The sequence below is a fragment of the Mesoplodon mirus genome, assembly GCF_964341445.2.
Source record: "Mesoplodon mirus genome assembly, chromosome: 5".
Lineage (NCBI taxonomy): Eukaryota > Metazoa > Chordata > Mammalia > Artiodactyla > Ziphiidae > Mesoplodon > Mesoplodon mirus.
In genome coordinates this window covers 92,679,053-92,694,888 of record NC_138980.1, presented here as the reverse complement: position 1 = coordinate 92,694,888, position 15,836 = coordinate 92,679,053, and the positions used below count along the sequence as shown (strand labels likewise).

The 15,836-nt window shown below is 43.0% G+C and overlaps 1 protein-coding gene across 2 annotated transcripts in view; it reads left to right on the top strand.

The window, feature by feature from the left end:
• The window catches only part of MCC (MCC regulator of WNT signaling pathway), a 283,142-nt gene that overhangs the window by 146,688 nt on the left and 120,618 nt on the right, over positions 1-15,836 (top strand). Inside the window, exon 2 of one of the 2 annotated variants that reach the window (XM_082621908.1) lies at positions 15,063-15,176. The exons of the other annotated variant lie outside the window; for it this stretch is intronic. Coding sequence (XP_082478034.1) covers positions 15,063-15,176 — 114 coding nt within the window. The remainder of the gene's footprint in view (positions 1-15,062; positions 15,177-15,836) is intronic. 2 annotated transcript variants of the gene reach the window in all.

Below are 15,836 nucleotides of genomic sequence, written 5' to 3'. Positions count from 1 at the left end.
TTGCTGCTGCTTCTCTTCCAAGGGCGTTATAGCAGGCCCACGACAGCGGTGGGGTGGAGGTGAACACCCATGCAGGAGACCTCACGTTGTCCTCAGCTTCCCCATCTGCAGTGAGCTCTACCACACCCTCCACTGTACTTAAGCATTTCAGAGTTTGCCTGGCGAAATGGAGGGAACAGGAAAGAGGAATAAATGAGTTCGTAAGAGAGAAAGTTGTCAAGGCACATGTGATAAAACGTGTTCTTTGTAGGTAGAGGGGGAAGAAAGGGAGGCTTTGTTTATTAAAAATAATGCTGAGCTGTCAGGTGCCTTTTGAATTCGTATTGTGTTGTGGTTTCTAGAGGCCAAGTGGGAGGGTAGGGTGCCTTCGCCCTCAAAGCAGCTCCTTACAGGAAAGGAGCCGGAATGCTGTCAAGCTGGACTCAAACCACAGTGTTTTGTTCTAGTCCGTGGCTCACTTGCTCGCGTTATTACATCTTTCATCCGCAGTTCTGACATCTTCGTGATTTGGCAAGGGATTGTGAAACACTCCCCAGGCGCTGGCCAGGCCGCCACTGGCAGATGGGTGGGGGGCACACCTGCTTAGGTGGGTTATTGGCTCACTTACAGGAACGGGGTCTGGGTTTGTCTGGCCACAGAGTTCTCCCTGCCCTTCACCTGCACAGTGCTTCTTGCCTCCAGCGCTGGGCACTGACAAAGCAAGTACAGGGGATCTCACTGCAACTCCCTTCTGGTGCCAGGGATGTTCCCAGTTTGTGCGGCACTGCTAGAAACTGTCTGGTGCTGGGCGCCATCCAAGTCCGCAGTCTTGGATCCTCAGATTCTCTCCCTGGGCCACATCAGATCATGTGATCAAAAACATTTGACCCTGGATACCCAGGGTAAATGAGATGCAGTATTGATGAATAGGGTAGGTCAGCTGGGGAGGTTCTGGTTTTAAGTACTAGAAAACCTTACTGTGCCTCCGTTTCTGATCTGCAGAATGAAGTAAGAATTACTTCTATCTGGTTGAGTGAGAATTCAGTGAAAAGCCATATAAGGCAATTGGCATGGTCCCTGGCACATAGAAGTGTGCTAGCCAGAATTCATCTGGAGTATTGTGCTTGGTCCTAAGTACCATGTATCAAAAAAAAAACCCCAAACACTGACATCCTGGAGGGACCACTGGGGGATGGAGAACTGTTGTAGCCATTTGGTGACCTAGAGGGGATATTAACAATACAGTGAATTATTCAGAGAGTTTGAAGTATGGAAGACAGTACTACATTAGACATTGTTTCATCTAAGTTATTTTTACTTTATTTTATAAGCTACTTCTATTTACACATAGAAAAATATTTGACAGATATCTCTAGGTGGTAGGGGTAAGGATAATGTAAGTTCTTTTATCTGTATCTTCTAATTTTCTAAATGTATCCATTCAACAAATCTGTCTGAAGTCCTCACATGTACCAGGCACAGTTCATCTTGTTCGTTGGCTACTTCCCTAGTTCCGTGACATGTCTGCCTTCTTGGAACTTACAGCCTCATGGGGGAATGACTCAACAAAAAAACTCATATGATATATTGTCAGGGAGTAATAAGTGTTATGAAAAATAAAGAGGAGTGAAAGGCTAGAGGAGCAGTAGGGGAGAAGGAAGGTTGGTGGGTGGGGACAGGTGGAAAGCAGCTGGAATGAATTGACTCAGCATCCATATGGGAAGTTATGATTACCACGTTAATTATATATTTCTCTGTTTTGTTGGCAGCATAGTTTATTATGCATATCATGCAGTTTATTCAACCACTGTTTTTCCTTTTTCTTTTTTTTTTTTTTACTGTCAGGAACAGGTCTTTGTGCATATCCTTGCTTACACTAAGCTCTTCTGTCTTCAGATACATTTTTATGGAAGTTCATTTTGGGGTCACTGTGTATGTCCCACTTGGTTCCTGACCCTCTCTTACCTTGTGCTATGAGGAGCCAGGAGGTGGGGAATATAGACTGGGCGTAAGACTCCTCCAGTTTCTAGGCTGTTGAGGATAAATGTGTTTGCCTGCTTCCCTGCAGGCCCAGCCAGGATGTAGGGAGCTGCTGATCCAATTGAATATGTTGAAAGGCAGGCAAAGGGTAGATCACTGTGACTAATGTGAGCTGGGCCTCAAGGTAATGATGAGTCATTCTGATTGTTTAATCAGGGTTTGTGTAAACAAGGAGATAGGAAAGTAGCCCATCAACGCTTTTAAGGCCCAAAGTTACCCTGGTACTTTTTAGCAAGCACAAAGGCATGGCAAGATGATCATGATCATTAAGATGACAACAGTCATTGTGGCTAACTTTCTGCCAGGCAGCATTGTGTTCAGGTGAGCTACCTGTAGTATGTTCGTTTAATTTTTACAATTCTGTATGGTTGGCTATCATTACAGGATGAGTAAAGTGAGGCTTGGAAATTTTTAACAACTTAACCAAGCTTGAACTAGTACTCAGGTCTGGGGTTTTTGTTTTTGTTTTGTTATAAAGCCTATGTCCTTAACCACTGAACTGTTTTCCCTATCACTTTCTCTCTTCTTCCTCTCTCATTTTCTTCCTTTTCAGGGAACAAGTCCTGGTTGGGACTAGTATTGACTGGGTTAGGTGATTTGGAAAGGAGAGAAGATTCAGACCTTTTCTTCTCTCTAAGCACACTGTTCTCTGAAGCAGTCAGCAGGGCCCCTGATGGCAGAGGACACTGAGCAGATTTGAAATGTGTCTTCTACCCTTTCCTGGTGCTTTGGATTAGACGCAGCAGTGAGCGGTGAAATGGCCCATCAGTCAGCAGCCCCATGGTGAGGAAGGAGAAGCCAGGGCCCGCCTGAGACTTCCCTGAAATGGGAGCTTGTTTAGGGCATCAAGCATTTTAAAGGGATTTTCTTTACAAGAAATAGTGCATGTGAAAATCTCTCTCAAATGTTGGGAATACATTTGAATATGATTGTACTGAATATCTCAATAGTCAACATCTTGGCTGTCTCCTGTGCTTAAATAAAAAGACTGAGATCATCTGCCTTGAGTTTTGTATACATAGAAAGTCCATATGTATATATGTGTGTGTTAATATATGTATGTGTGTATAAGTATGTATCTGTATATGTATACACACACACACACACACTCGAATCTAAATCTTCACTTGTTTTCCCAAAGAACAAAACATTGTCCTCAATCCAGTAAAAAATAAGGAACTTCCAAAGCACTCAACTATTGCTATTAAAGTACCTTGGTTTTTCCTGATCTGCAAAGTTTATGGAGTGTTTCACCATTAGAGGTACTTGGTTTCTTTAGAAAAGAGAATTTGATACCTACTAAATTGGATCAATATAAAAATTTAGGAACAATGCAGACCTTGTCAAGGAAGTCTTTTACTCCTGTTCATATAATTCTCTGTGGGACTTTCTGCCTCAGGGATCACATCAGTATTTAGTACACACTGAAATATTCATGTCTTCTGATTAGCAGGATTTAATTGTTACATCTCGATCTCCTTCGTGATTGCCATTAGGATGCAACCCACCTTGAAATGTAAGCAGGTGCTGACAGGTTATTGCTGTGTCTTTATTTTGTTTGTGTTTCTTTCCAAATACCCTTGTATTGTATGTAATTTTGGTTTCCTTTGAAAATAAGACCACAAAAAGTAAGAATTTATTAGTGGAAAATGCTGTGACTTGTTTTTACCAGCAACTATTGTATAGTAAATTTTAAAATGTGTGTGTGTGTGTGTGTGTGTATATATATATATATATATATATAATATTCTGTTTAGATTTTTAAAGATTTATCAGTTAAGATAACCTTTCCTCCCATGTACTATTTAGTTAGAGCTTTTTCACCTACACTTCAATATTTCCCTTCTTAACTTTCCCTCATCGATCGGGTATGGACATATCCGGAGATTAATTTTTCTCTGCTTTCCTGGGTCTGATATCAGCTTAATGGTCTTGTGTTTCTCAAAATGTTGGAAGTTTTAAAGAATTAATACCTTTTCCCTCATGCTAATTTTGCAGTTGTGCTTTTTCCCCTCTTATAAAAAGAACTCTCTGTCTGAGACCTTATCTTCTCAATAGTTTCATGAAAGGATCTCAGCAGTGCTAGGGTATTCTGTTGCAAAGCATGAGGCATGGTTGTGAACCAGGCTCTGGGGTTAGACTGACAAGGGTTTTCATTCTAGCTCTGCCACTTACTAGTTTGGCAAGTTACTGAACTTCTAAGCCTCAATTCCTACCTCTTTAAATTGGGGTTAACAATAGTACCTATTTCAAAGGCTATGTGAAGAATAATTAAGAAAGTACATGCATGTTACATGCTTTAAATATAGCAATAGCACATAGCAAAGTCCACATGTTAGCTAATATCATTTCCAGTAAAAATTATGTGACATTTTAATTTTTTATTGAAGTATAGTTGGTGCATAATATTATATAAGTTATAGATGTATAATACAGTGATGCACAATTTTTAAAGGTCGTACTCCATTTGTAGTTATTATAAAATATTGGCTTTATTCCCTGTGTTGTACAGTATATCCTTGTAGCTTATTTTATACCTAATAGTTTGTACCGCTTAATCCTCTACCCCTGTATTTCCCCTACACCCTTTCCTCTCCCCACTGGTAACCACTAGCTTGTTCTCTGTATCTGTGTGTCTGCTGCTTTTTTGTTATATTCACTGGTTTGTTTTATTTTTTGAGTTCCACGTATAAGTCATATCATATGGTATTTGTCTTTCTCTGTTGGACTTATTTCACTTAGCCTAATGCCCCCTAGGTCCACCCATGTTGCTGCAAATGACAAAATTCCATTCTTTTCTATGGCTGAGTAGTATTCATTCCATCGTATATATATACCACATCGTCTTTATCTATTCATCTATTTATGGACACTTAGGTTGCTTCCATATCTTGGCAAGTATAAATAATGCTGCTATGAACATTGAAGTGCATGTATCATTTCGAATTAGTGTTTATGTTTTTTTTCAGATATATACCCAGGAATGGAAATGCCATGTCCTTTGGTAGTTCTATTTTTACTTTTTTGAGAAACCTTCATACAGTTTTTCACAGTGGCTGCACCAATTTACATTCCCACCGACAGTGTACGAGGGTTCCCTTTTCTCCACATCCTTGCCGACATTAGTGTTCTTTTTGATGATAGCCATTCTGACAGGTGTGAGATATCTCATTATGGTTTTGATTTGCATTTCCCTGATGATTAGCGATATTGAGTATGTTTTCATGTGCCTGTTGGCCATCTGCATTTCTTTTTGGAAAAATGTCTATTCAGTTCTTATTGGGTTGTTTGGTTTTTTGATGTTGAGTTGCATGGGCTGTTTATACATGTTGGATATTAACCCTTTATTGGTCATATCATTCGCAAAGGTTTTCTCCCATTCAGTAGGTTGTCTTTTTGTTTTGTCAGTGGTTTCCTTTGTTGTGAAAAAGGTTCTAAGTTTAATTAGGTCCTGTTTGTTTATTTTTGCTTCTATTTCCTTTGTTTTAGGAGAGGGATCAAAAAAAATACTGCTTATGATTTTTGTCAAAGAGTGTTCTGCCTATGTCTTCCTCTAGGAGTTTTGTGGTATCCAGTCTTACATTTAGGTCTTTAATCCATTTTGAGTTTATTTTTGTATATGGTGTTAGAGAATTTTCTAACTTCATTCTTTTACACGTAGCTATCCAGTTTTCCTAGCACCACGTACTGAAAGGACTGTCTTTTCTCCATTGTATATTCTTGCCTCCTTTGTCATAAATTAATTGATCATAAGTATGTGGGTTTATTTCTGGGCTCTCTGTTCTCTTCCCTTGATCTGTGTGTCTCTTTTTGTGCCAGTACCCCATACTATTTTGATTACTGTAGCTTTGTAGTAGAGTCTAAAGTTAGGGAGTATGATTCCTTTAGTTCTGTTGTTCTTTCTCAAGATTGTTTTGGCTATTCGGGATCTTTTGTGTTTCCAGACAAATTTTAAAAATATTTGTTCTAGTTCATATGCAAGGATTTTTTTCAATATCTGCAAATCAATCAATGTGATACACCACATAACAAATTGAAGAATAAAAATCATATGATGGGGCTTCCCTGGTGGCGCAGTGGTTGGGAGTCTGCCTGCCGATGCAGGGGACTCGGGTTCGTGCCCCGGTCCGGGAAGATCCCACATGCCGTGGAGCGGCTGGGCCCATGAGCCATGGTCGGTGAGCCTGCGCGTCCAGAGCCTGTGCTCCGCAACGGGAGAGGCCACAGCAGTGAGAGGCCTGCGTACTGCAAAAAAAAATCATATGATGATCTCAGTAGATGCACAAAAAGCCTTGGACAAAATTCAATATTCATTTATGATAAAAACTCTTCAGAAAGTGGGTTTAGAGGGAGCGTACCTCAACATAATAAAGGCCATATATGACAAACCCACAGCTAACATCATACTCAATGGTGCTAAGCTGAAAGCATTTCCTCTAAGATCAGGAACAAGACCAAGGATGTTCACTGTTGCCACTTTTATTCAACATAGTTTTGGAAGTCCTAGCCATGGCAATCAGAGAAGAAAAATAAAGAAAAGGGATCCAAACTGGAAGGGAAGAATTAAAACTGTCACTGTTTGCAGGTGATGTGGTACTATACATAGCAAACCCTAAAGATGCCACCAGAAAACTACTAGAGCTCATCAATGAATTCAGTAAAGTTGCAGGATACAAAATTAATGCACAGAAATCTCTTGCACTCTTATACACTAACAATGAATGATCAGAAAGAAAAACTAAGGAAACAGTCCCTTTTACCATCGCATCAAAGAGAATAAAATACCTAGGAATAAACCTACCTAAGGAGACAAAAGACCTGTACTCTGAAAACTTTAGGATGATGAAAGAAATTGAAGACTACACAAACAGATGGAAAGATATACATTGTTCTTGGATTAGAAGAATTAATAATGATAAAATGACCATACTACCCAAGGCAATGTACAAATTCAGTGTGGCTTATTTTTAGAGGAGCATATTTTTGAAGATGGAGTGGAATTGAGGGTTATCTTCAAAGTTGGGAGGATCAGTCTTGGACACCTCCCCTCCTTGAGAGCCGTCTCCCACTCATTTGCCTTAGGTGGGTGCTAGGGATGATGGTGTTGCTGTTTTCACAGTTGGTACCTGGCTCCTGCTTTGTGATTTGGCACCATCACCTACATCAGGCACTCTTGGACGGGATCAATTTGTCTATTGGATGGTATTTTAGTGCTACCATGTTGAAGGGGATTTAGAGTGCTGTTTTCGACAACTGAACTTCAGTGGAGGTTTAAAAAGTAACTCAGGGACCACTGACCAATGAAATCATCAGATAAAATGAAAGACGAAAACCTCCTGTTTTCTGAGTTGGTCTAGGTCAGCAAAAAGTGATTAGCTTGCAGCGGGGCAATCTTGTAGATGGTGTTTAATGAGTTTTTACATTTCAAGGCTATGAGCATCCTTTCTTGAAATATTACACAGTAGGTGCCCCTAGCTGGAATTCTAGCTGTAAATAGGAATGTTCCAGTCCTGGAAGCCACTGAACAGGCCTGATTGTGTCCATCTGGCAAGGAACGTTCCCCTTTTGCCAGGGATTTTGTTCTTTATGTATCTGAATTAGAGCACCCGGCGTGTGGGGAGTCTTGCAAGGGAAGCTGAATGAGGCTGCTTTCTCGTGTACAGATGTCTCCTGTTATTTTGAAGGATGGGGCTGGATACAGACATTTATTCACTACCCAGGAGCTCCTGGATTGCCATATGGGAGAGCAGGAAGCCTCTGGATAGGGAATGAGGAAATCTGAATTTGATGAGCCTTGTTTTTCTGAGTCTGTTTAATGCCTTTACAATGAAGGAATTGAACTAGATGTTCTTGAATTCCCTCGCCAGCCATAAGGTTATGTGTGATTCTGAGCACTTTTTAAATTTCTAGGGGAAAGATTGTTGCTGATCAGTTCTGTATATAAATGAAGCTTCCTTGGGAAGTGAGCTTCAGCAACTCCATTCTGGGACCAGTGGGCAAATAAAGTATGAAGAGCCCCAAGCACAGAGCTCAGGGTGGGGCCGTCTGGTACAGACCCTTCTCAAAAAGATGAAAAAGCACAGAAAGTTAAAGAGAGTCTCCAAATTGACACTGAGGTGAGCTGACCACCATCCTGGAGCTTCATCATTGTCACTAGAGGGCTCACCCTGCCATCTCCCGCTGCTCCCTGCTTCACCCCCTATCCCTGCCTCTGCCAGTGTGCACATCCTCCCACCCATCCACATACATGCACACACATGCACACACGTGTATCCTGCAAGCCAGGAGGGCAGTGGCATGTTGAGTTGGAAGTACCAGCAAAGCACACAGCAGAGACGATTAGAGCATGGAGTGTCTGTGTGTTAATATGTCTTCTACTGTTTATCAGTTCCCTGCCCTTGGGCTGATTTCTTATCCCTCCTCTGTGCCTTGATTCCTCATTTGTCAGAAGGAGGTGATAATACCTGTCTCATAGCATTGCGGTGAGGGTTAAATGAGGTACTGCATGAAATGTGCTTAGCCCAAGTGCCTGGTACCTGTTAAACATTCAGCAAATGGTAACTATTAATGTTATGACTTACTACTATCGAGTTGCCTGGAATTCTTAGAATATTCCCAAAGCTTGGCACTGGGGTTGTGTCTTTTCTTCTGCAGGACTCTGTAGCTGATTGAATTAGGTAAAGTGTAGAAAGCACTTAGTGCAGAGCCTGTCAAGAGTGTGTGTTCAGCATATAGTGGGTTAATTAATGTTATTTTTAAATAAATATTTTTAAGTCTCTAAAAAAATAAAAAGAATATGTGTTCAGTAAAGGTTAGTTGCCCTTATTTCTTCCCCTTTAAGGAAGAGAACAGTTCTCTAAGTGGAAGCAGTTGGCACTACCCATTGTCTCACTCAAATATGAGCAAGAACTATGTTGTATACCTTGCAGCTGGAGGGCAAGTGGCCCACTTAGAAGGACGGGATGGGCATTCCCATCATCACTGGTGGGAGGGAAATAGAGGTACCCTGGCAGTGAATGGCTTACAGGAGCATCTCAGGTAGCCAGACCAAGTACAGCGAGAGAAAGAACAAGCACAGTTTCCTCTGAGTGAGCTTACCTGCCAACAAAGCGGAAAAGCCTAGCTCTGCCATGTCACCATTAGTACTCCATGGTCTCTGGATGGAGACTTGGGGATGAACTCATTCCTCTGTTTCAGGTGTGGCTGTGGAAGCCTTTGGTCCCTTTGAAGGCAGTGCTGTAAAAGAGCAGACCCAAGTCCCAGAAAGATGAGTAAAATGGTGGGCCTAGAGTTTGGCAGCCTCGATTCTGGTTCTGGACCCCTTCAACAGCTGTGGCCCTTGGGAAGAGTACTTGTTCCTCAGCACACTGGGAATCATAGCCTCCCTATAGGCCACGGAGGTGTGGTGTGATGGAGACCCAGTGGGATAATGCATAGGAGGGCGCCAAGTGATCAGGAAAGCACCGGCATCTGTTCCATTGTTTTTATTGCCAGTAGTAGCAAGATAAAGAAGCATCTTATAACCATAAGTACACAGTGGTGCTCCTGGGGGCTCATTAGAGTCATTGGGCTGCTGGCTTAAAAGGGCATCCTAAGAAGTGTGAAGCCCTTTGTCTCATGGCTAATGGGTAACAGGAAGCACATCTATCCACATAGCCCAGGAGCAGCCACCAGGAGAGACCGTCACAAAGGCACTGCTTGCTCCCCACCCCGGGCTAGCTGGACATCTTATCTCTCAGAGGCTTCGCAAGCTTGTCTTTACAGCCAGCTGAACTGTGAAATATTAGTCAAGCAATGTTTCATCCAAAAATAACCACGATTTTGACAGTTGTCTTGAAGCCAAATTTCCAGGTGGTTTACTTTTCCTTTGGATACACACTGTAAAATGAATGTGAAGCCAGGCTCAAAACAGCCTAGGGAATTAGTATCTTTTATCTCCAGAAATATGAGGTATGCACGGATTTATATCCTTCACGTGCTAGACCCAAAGTTGTATTAGGAAGTGTCATGGTCCCATCCCAACCTTGCTGAGGCCTTGGGTTAAAATTTCACAGAGAATTAAGAGCCTTGACAGTCAGCTCCTTAAGCCTTGGGACTTCTGCTGAAGTCCCAAGGCTTAAGGCCTCTCATTCCTGTGCTGTTAACCCCCAGGAAGTGTGCTGCTCCAGGACAGGACTGTGTTACTTCCTCATCTGAATGTACCTCTCACTACCTATAGTGAGGCTTCATCTGAGAAGGTTGTTGACTTGAAACTTGCTGACTTAAAACCTGGCTGGGAAAGAGGAAATGCACGTTGTTGAATGCTTACTTGGTTTCAGACACTATGCTGGTCATTTTATGGATGGCCATCTCATTTTGCCTTTACGACAGCAAAAAAAAAACCACTTACAAAAAACCAGTTAAATCAACTGTCCAATGACAAATCACTAACAAGTATCATAAATGAGACATGAACCCAGGTTTATCTGATTCTTTATAAATTAGTCTCAGATCAACTTCATTTGCCAGAGTATCACAACATAATAGTGGTCTATACAGCGGAGGTCTGTTCTTGCTATTCTATTACAGAAGTCTGGAGTTAGGCAGTCCAGAAGATCACAACATAATAGTGGCCTATACAGTGGAGGTCTGTTCTTGCTATTCTATTATAGAAGTCTGGAGTTAGGCAGTCCAAAGCTAGTAGGGTGGGTCTACAAGGTTGTTAGGGATTCAGGCACCTTCCACTCCCTACAGGTGGACCTCATCTTTCTGAAGCAAGATGGCTGCTGGAGCTCCATCCATCACATTAATATACCAAGCAGCAAGGCTGGAGGAAGAGAAAAACAGTATGACCTCCCTCAAAAAGGTTTTCCCAGAACTTCCACATATTTTTTTTTTCTTCCACATATTTTTGCTTCTGTCTCCTTGGCTAGAACTTTGTCACATGGCTACACCTAACTCCAGCTGCAAGGGAGGCTGGGAACTGGGATATTTTAGCTGAGCAGTAGTCTGACCAACGAAAAATCGAGGTCTTGTTCCTGAGCATGAAGAGAAAAGTGTGTTTGGGAAGAGACCAGCACAGTCTGCAAACGTCATGTATTTTCTTTCTCTTTGGTTAGTGAAACATCTTTTAATGGTACTTCGAGGTTCATGTGTCTGAAGCTCTGACTCAAGGTAGAGGCTGTTTCAGAAGCCAGAATATAAGTAAAGAGATCCTGAAAAATGATGCAAATATAATTTTTCTATTATAGATAGTTGACAGTTTTGGTTGCTGTGGTAAATTTTTCTTTCCAGGATTTAAACCCACTGTCACGCCTTTTAAAAATTACCCGGAAAGACCTCTATTCTCTTATTTTCTTAATGCTGGGCTTGACACAGGTCTACACAGGTTCTGTCATAATACTTGTAGCATTGCTTGAAAACTCTCTAGCTATTGAATTTGCAGGGATACCACCAGGTCTGCCAGAATGAGGGGGGTGAAACCCCAAAAGAAGAAGATCCAGTCAGCTCTTGAGTACTGGGTGATTGACAAGGTGGAACAGGGGAGCTCCCGAGCTGAAGCTGGCAGGGAGTGTCCACTCTTCCTTGTGGTGAGAACAGGACTCATCCCGTGCTCAGTTGTGGGAATGAGAGAGGGGTCGGTCAGGCACATTCTCAGCAACACGTCTTGCAACTTGTGGGCAAACTTCTTTCCACACTGCCCGTCCCAACCTTTGTAGTTAGCTTCTGCTGAGTACTTGTCAGTGACACTAAGGAACAAGTGTATACTGCACCTGGTTTTTAAAGTTTTACCTTCTATCAGAATTGCTGGTGGACAGGAAAAGAAGATGCAGCAGGGAAAGATAATAACCGTTTACGGTTTTTATGCTACAGCCTTCACCTGCAGAAAACACTGTGTGACAACTCTCGTTTTCTTAATACAAAAGCCTCTTTCTCTTTAAAAAAAAAAACGAAGTATTAAACAGGAAAGTATCCCAGAAGAGTTTGAAACCACCCAAAGGCCACCACCAAAAACTTAGAATGCCAACTTTCCAGTTTATTTTTGTTACATATTCATTATTTTTATAATCAGAGGCAAACATTTTAAGTAAAGTTTTCATCCACAGGAAAAAGAACCCTGAAAATCACTGTCACATACAACACTGCATAGTGAGGAAGGGGCATGGTGACCTTGGTTCTGATGCTAGGCTCTCCATGGGACCTGGAGTGAGCAGGTCAGTCTCTGGGTTTCAGTCCTCACTCGCAGATGTGGAAGTGGGAGATGCCACATGCCAAAGGCCTTTCCTCCATTCAGACATCTGTGGTTATGTCACTTGACATCGTCTGCAAAACTTGGGGGCATCACAGAGCTGGTGTCTAGTCCAGATGGTTCTTAGTTCGGAGTTCATAGATAGATTCCGGGGTGTGTCATCATCTTAATTAGGCGGAACACATGCATAAGCACCAAGTTTATACTCTCCTTTAGGAGAAGGGCCCAACACATTCATGAGATTCTTAAGGAATCTTCAAGTTAAGGACAACTGAGGGGCTTCCCTGGTGGCACAGTGGTTAAGAATCCGCCTGCCAATGCAGGGGACACGGGTTCGAGCCCTGGTCCGGGAAGATCTCACATGCCGCCGAGCAACTAAGCCTGTGAGCCGCAACTACTGAGCCTGTGCTCTAGAGCCCGTGAGCCACAACCACTGAGCCCGTGAGCCACAATGACTGAAGCCTGCGCGCCTGGAGCCCGTGCTCCACAACAAGAGAAGCCACCGCAGTGAGAAGCCTGCGCACTGCAACGAAGAGTAGCCCCTGCTCGCCGCAACTAGAGAAAGCCCGCGTGCAGCAACGAAGACTCAACACAGCCAAAAAATAAATAAAATAAAATTAATTAATTAAAAAAAGAAAGAAAAACTGCTCAATTCGTATTTGATAGATAGGCATCTTCCATCCAGAGAAGCAAAGGGACTTGCCCCACAAGCACATCTGATGGATCCTTTGGCAATCTGGAGTGCCGGTGTTATCGTCTCTCAGCCCAGGGCTGTCCTCCATAGAATGTGACCCAGCCTGGACCCCTCTGCCCTGTACTGTGATGTAAATAACCACTCTGTGTGTCTCCCCATCTGGCCCAGTTCATGAGGTCAGTATGGAGTATATAGTCTCCTCTGTCAGCTTTTCCCCCGAATTCTCCCCCAACCCCTGCAGGCAGCCCTTTCCCCCAGAAGTAGGATGGGAGATGGATGAGAGAGGAAGCAAGTCTAGGCTCTCATAGTTGGGCTCCTTGTTTCTGCTCCTATATATCTTAAAGAACATGTCCGCTCTCCATGTATTTCATCCTTCCTGTCAGAGGTGAGGTGGTGGGTCTTCTCCCAAGACCAGACGTAATAACATAGCAGACCACAGTGTCTGTCGCTAAAGGAGCATTCTCAGATTGACAGTTCAGAGGCAGAAGGGGCAACCCAGCTATGTAAGGGAGTGAATTTGTGTCCCTCTCCCCACGCTGGGAGCAAAACTGCCTCCAAAAAATTGTACAATGGGAACACTGTGGTATTTGTGCTGAGAATTCATCACAGAAACCCTGTATATGAAACCCAAAGTGACCTTTTCTGAGCGGCCCTAGCCCTACATGAGAAGACAAATAGCGCCAGATTGCCTGACATTTCCTTTTTTAAATTTCAAGCGTTCCTGATTTCAAATCGGCTGTTGATCTGTTGGTTTGCAGCCCCGATGCAGTTAAGTGAAGTCGCAGTCACTGCTGTGATAGTCTCACAAACAACCGCTTTGAAACCCTAGCCCCCGCCCTATGTCTCCTTCTCGCCTACTCACCCTCCCCCAAGCCTCCCAGCCTCCACGCAGCGTGGAGGGGCAGGTTGCAGAAAAGAGCATCTTTCTAAACCTGAAATTAAAATCTTCAAAGTGGAGTTGTGTGCCGCTGCACTGTGTACATCTTGAAAGATCAAATTTATTTACTCCTTACTTTACATCCTCTTGGCAGAAGCTTTACAGAAACCCTGTGTAGAGGGAGGGTTTGCTCTGATTCGCATCACTCACCCAAGTGTCCTGTGGAATTCAGCTCAGGGATGGTCTGAGCTCCACCTGGGATTGACAGTGAAGACAGCAAAGTAGTGACTCAGAGGGCAAGGAAGGCTCTAAGGTGCTGCTCCAGGAGCCGTGGTTGAACAGATGTTAAGGATGGTCCCAGCCATCCACCTGCAAAGCCACAGCGGGCACATGTGTGGTAGGCATGTGTGCATCCCAGGCTCCATGTGCAGAACCTGAAAGCTGAGCGGGTTGAGATCCTGGAAGTGCGTGATACGCTTGTTAATCTGCTGAACAACGTTCTTTCTTGCTCCGCTTACCCTGAGAGAGGTGGCCGGGGAAAGGTGTAGCGATGGATTCTTGGTTTCTCTCGCCATAGCATAATTTATCAGAGTTCCGGTTCTGCTTCTGAGAGGCCTGCTTGCACAGAAGCATCATCTGGTCAATCTAGTCTGTCTGGGGGACAATGAGGAAGGAGGAGCTGGCAAGAAAATTAATGCGTCAACTTGAGGAGGAAAACATCGGAAACAATGAGCTCTCCCATTTTTTTTTCTTAATACTCAGCCCTTTGGTCCGTCTGGACATGCGGCAGTATGGGTGATTGAATTGAAAAAAAATTGAATTGCCCCATTCAATTCGCATATTTTCCCAAAGGTAAAAGCTAATTTGGTCCTGCCTTTTCCTTGCTTCTTGAGAAGCAGCCAGTCCACACCAGCCTTTAATCTCATCCTTGCTGAGTAACTCGGAGAAAGCCCCTAGAATGAGCAGCTTTCCTCTCTATTTTTATTAGACAATCCAAAATTAGGTCCTACTGCCCGCACATAATAGTGTTCTCCCTGTTACATTTAGGGTGAGCAGATAATCCAGCTTGCCTGTGACACACCTGATTTCTGTCCATTGTCCCCTGAGATTAATATCACCCAAGGTTTCCCATTGTAGATGATACCTATTTTTATGTGATCACACTAATTACAGGAAATGAAGGGAAGGAAATGAGTGTCTGCCGAAGGGTCTAACCTTGTGCTCCTTTCTTCCCGTCACTGCAGCTTCACTTGGCAGCCCTGGCATCACTCAAGGGAGATATAGTGGAGCTTAATAAACGTCTGCAGCAAACGGAGCGGGAACGGGACCTTCTGGAAAAGAAATTGGCCAAGGCACAGGTAAGGGATCTGGAAAGGTTTTTTTTTTACTTTATTTTTTAAGATGAAACAGATATAGAAATCTCCACAAAACAAATGACGGTTTGATGAGCAGACCTCCTCATGACCACTGTCCAGGTCAAGAATTAGAACCTGACAGTCATCCCAGAAGTCCCTCCTTATGTCCCATCCCAATCCCACTTTTCCTCCCCACATGACTTTTATAGTCATATTTCCTGTTTCTTTATGGTTTATCGCTGGAGTTTGTATGTCCCTAGACAGTGGAGCTTTGTCTTCCCTGTTTAAAAATTACGTGTTTCCTTTAAATCTCTTAATCCACAGGTTTTCCCTCCGTTCTTTATTGGCTTTATACTTAGTCTTTTTTTTTTTTTTTTTTTTTTACAGCAAACATCATTCTCTTTGTTTTTTTTTTTTTTTAATTTTTTGCCTTATAACAAATTTAATCAGTTATACATATACATATGTTTCCATATCCCCTCCCTCTTGCGTCTCCCTCCCACCCTCCCCATCCCACCCCTCCAGGCGGCCACAAGGCACCGAGCTGATCTCCCTGTGCTATGCGGCTGCTTCCCACTAGCTATCTACCTTACGTTTGGTAGTGTATATATGTCCATGCCGCTCTTTCACTTTGTCACAGCTTACCCTTCCCCCTCCCCATAT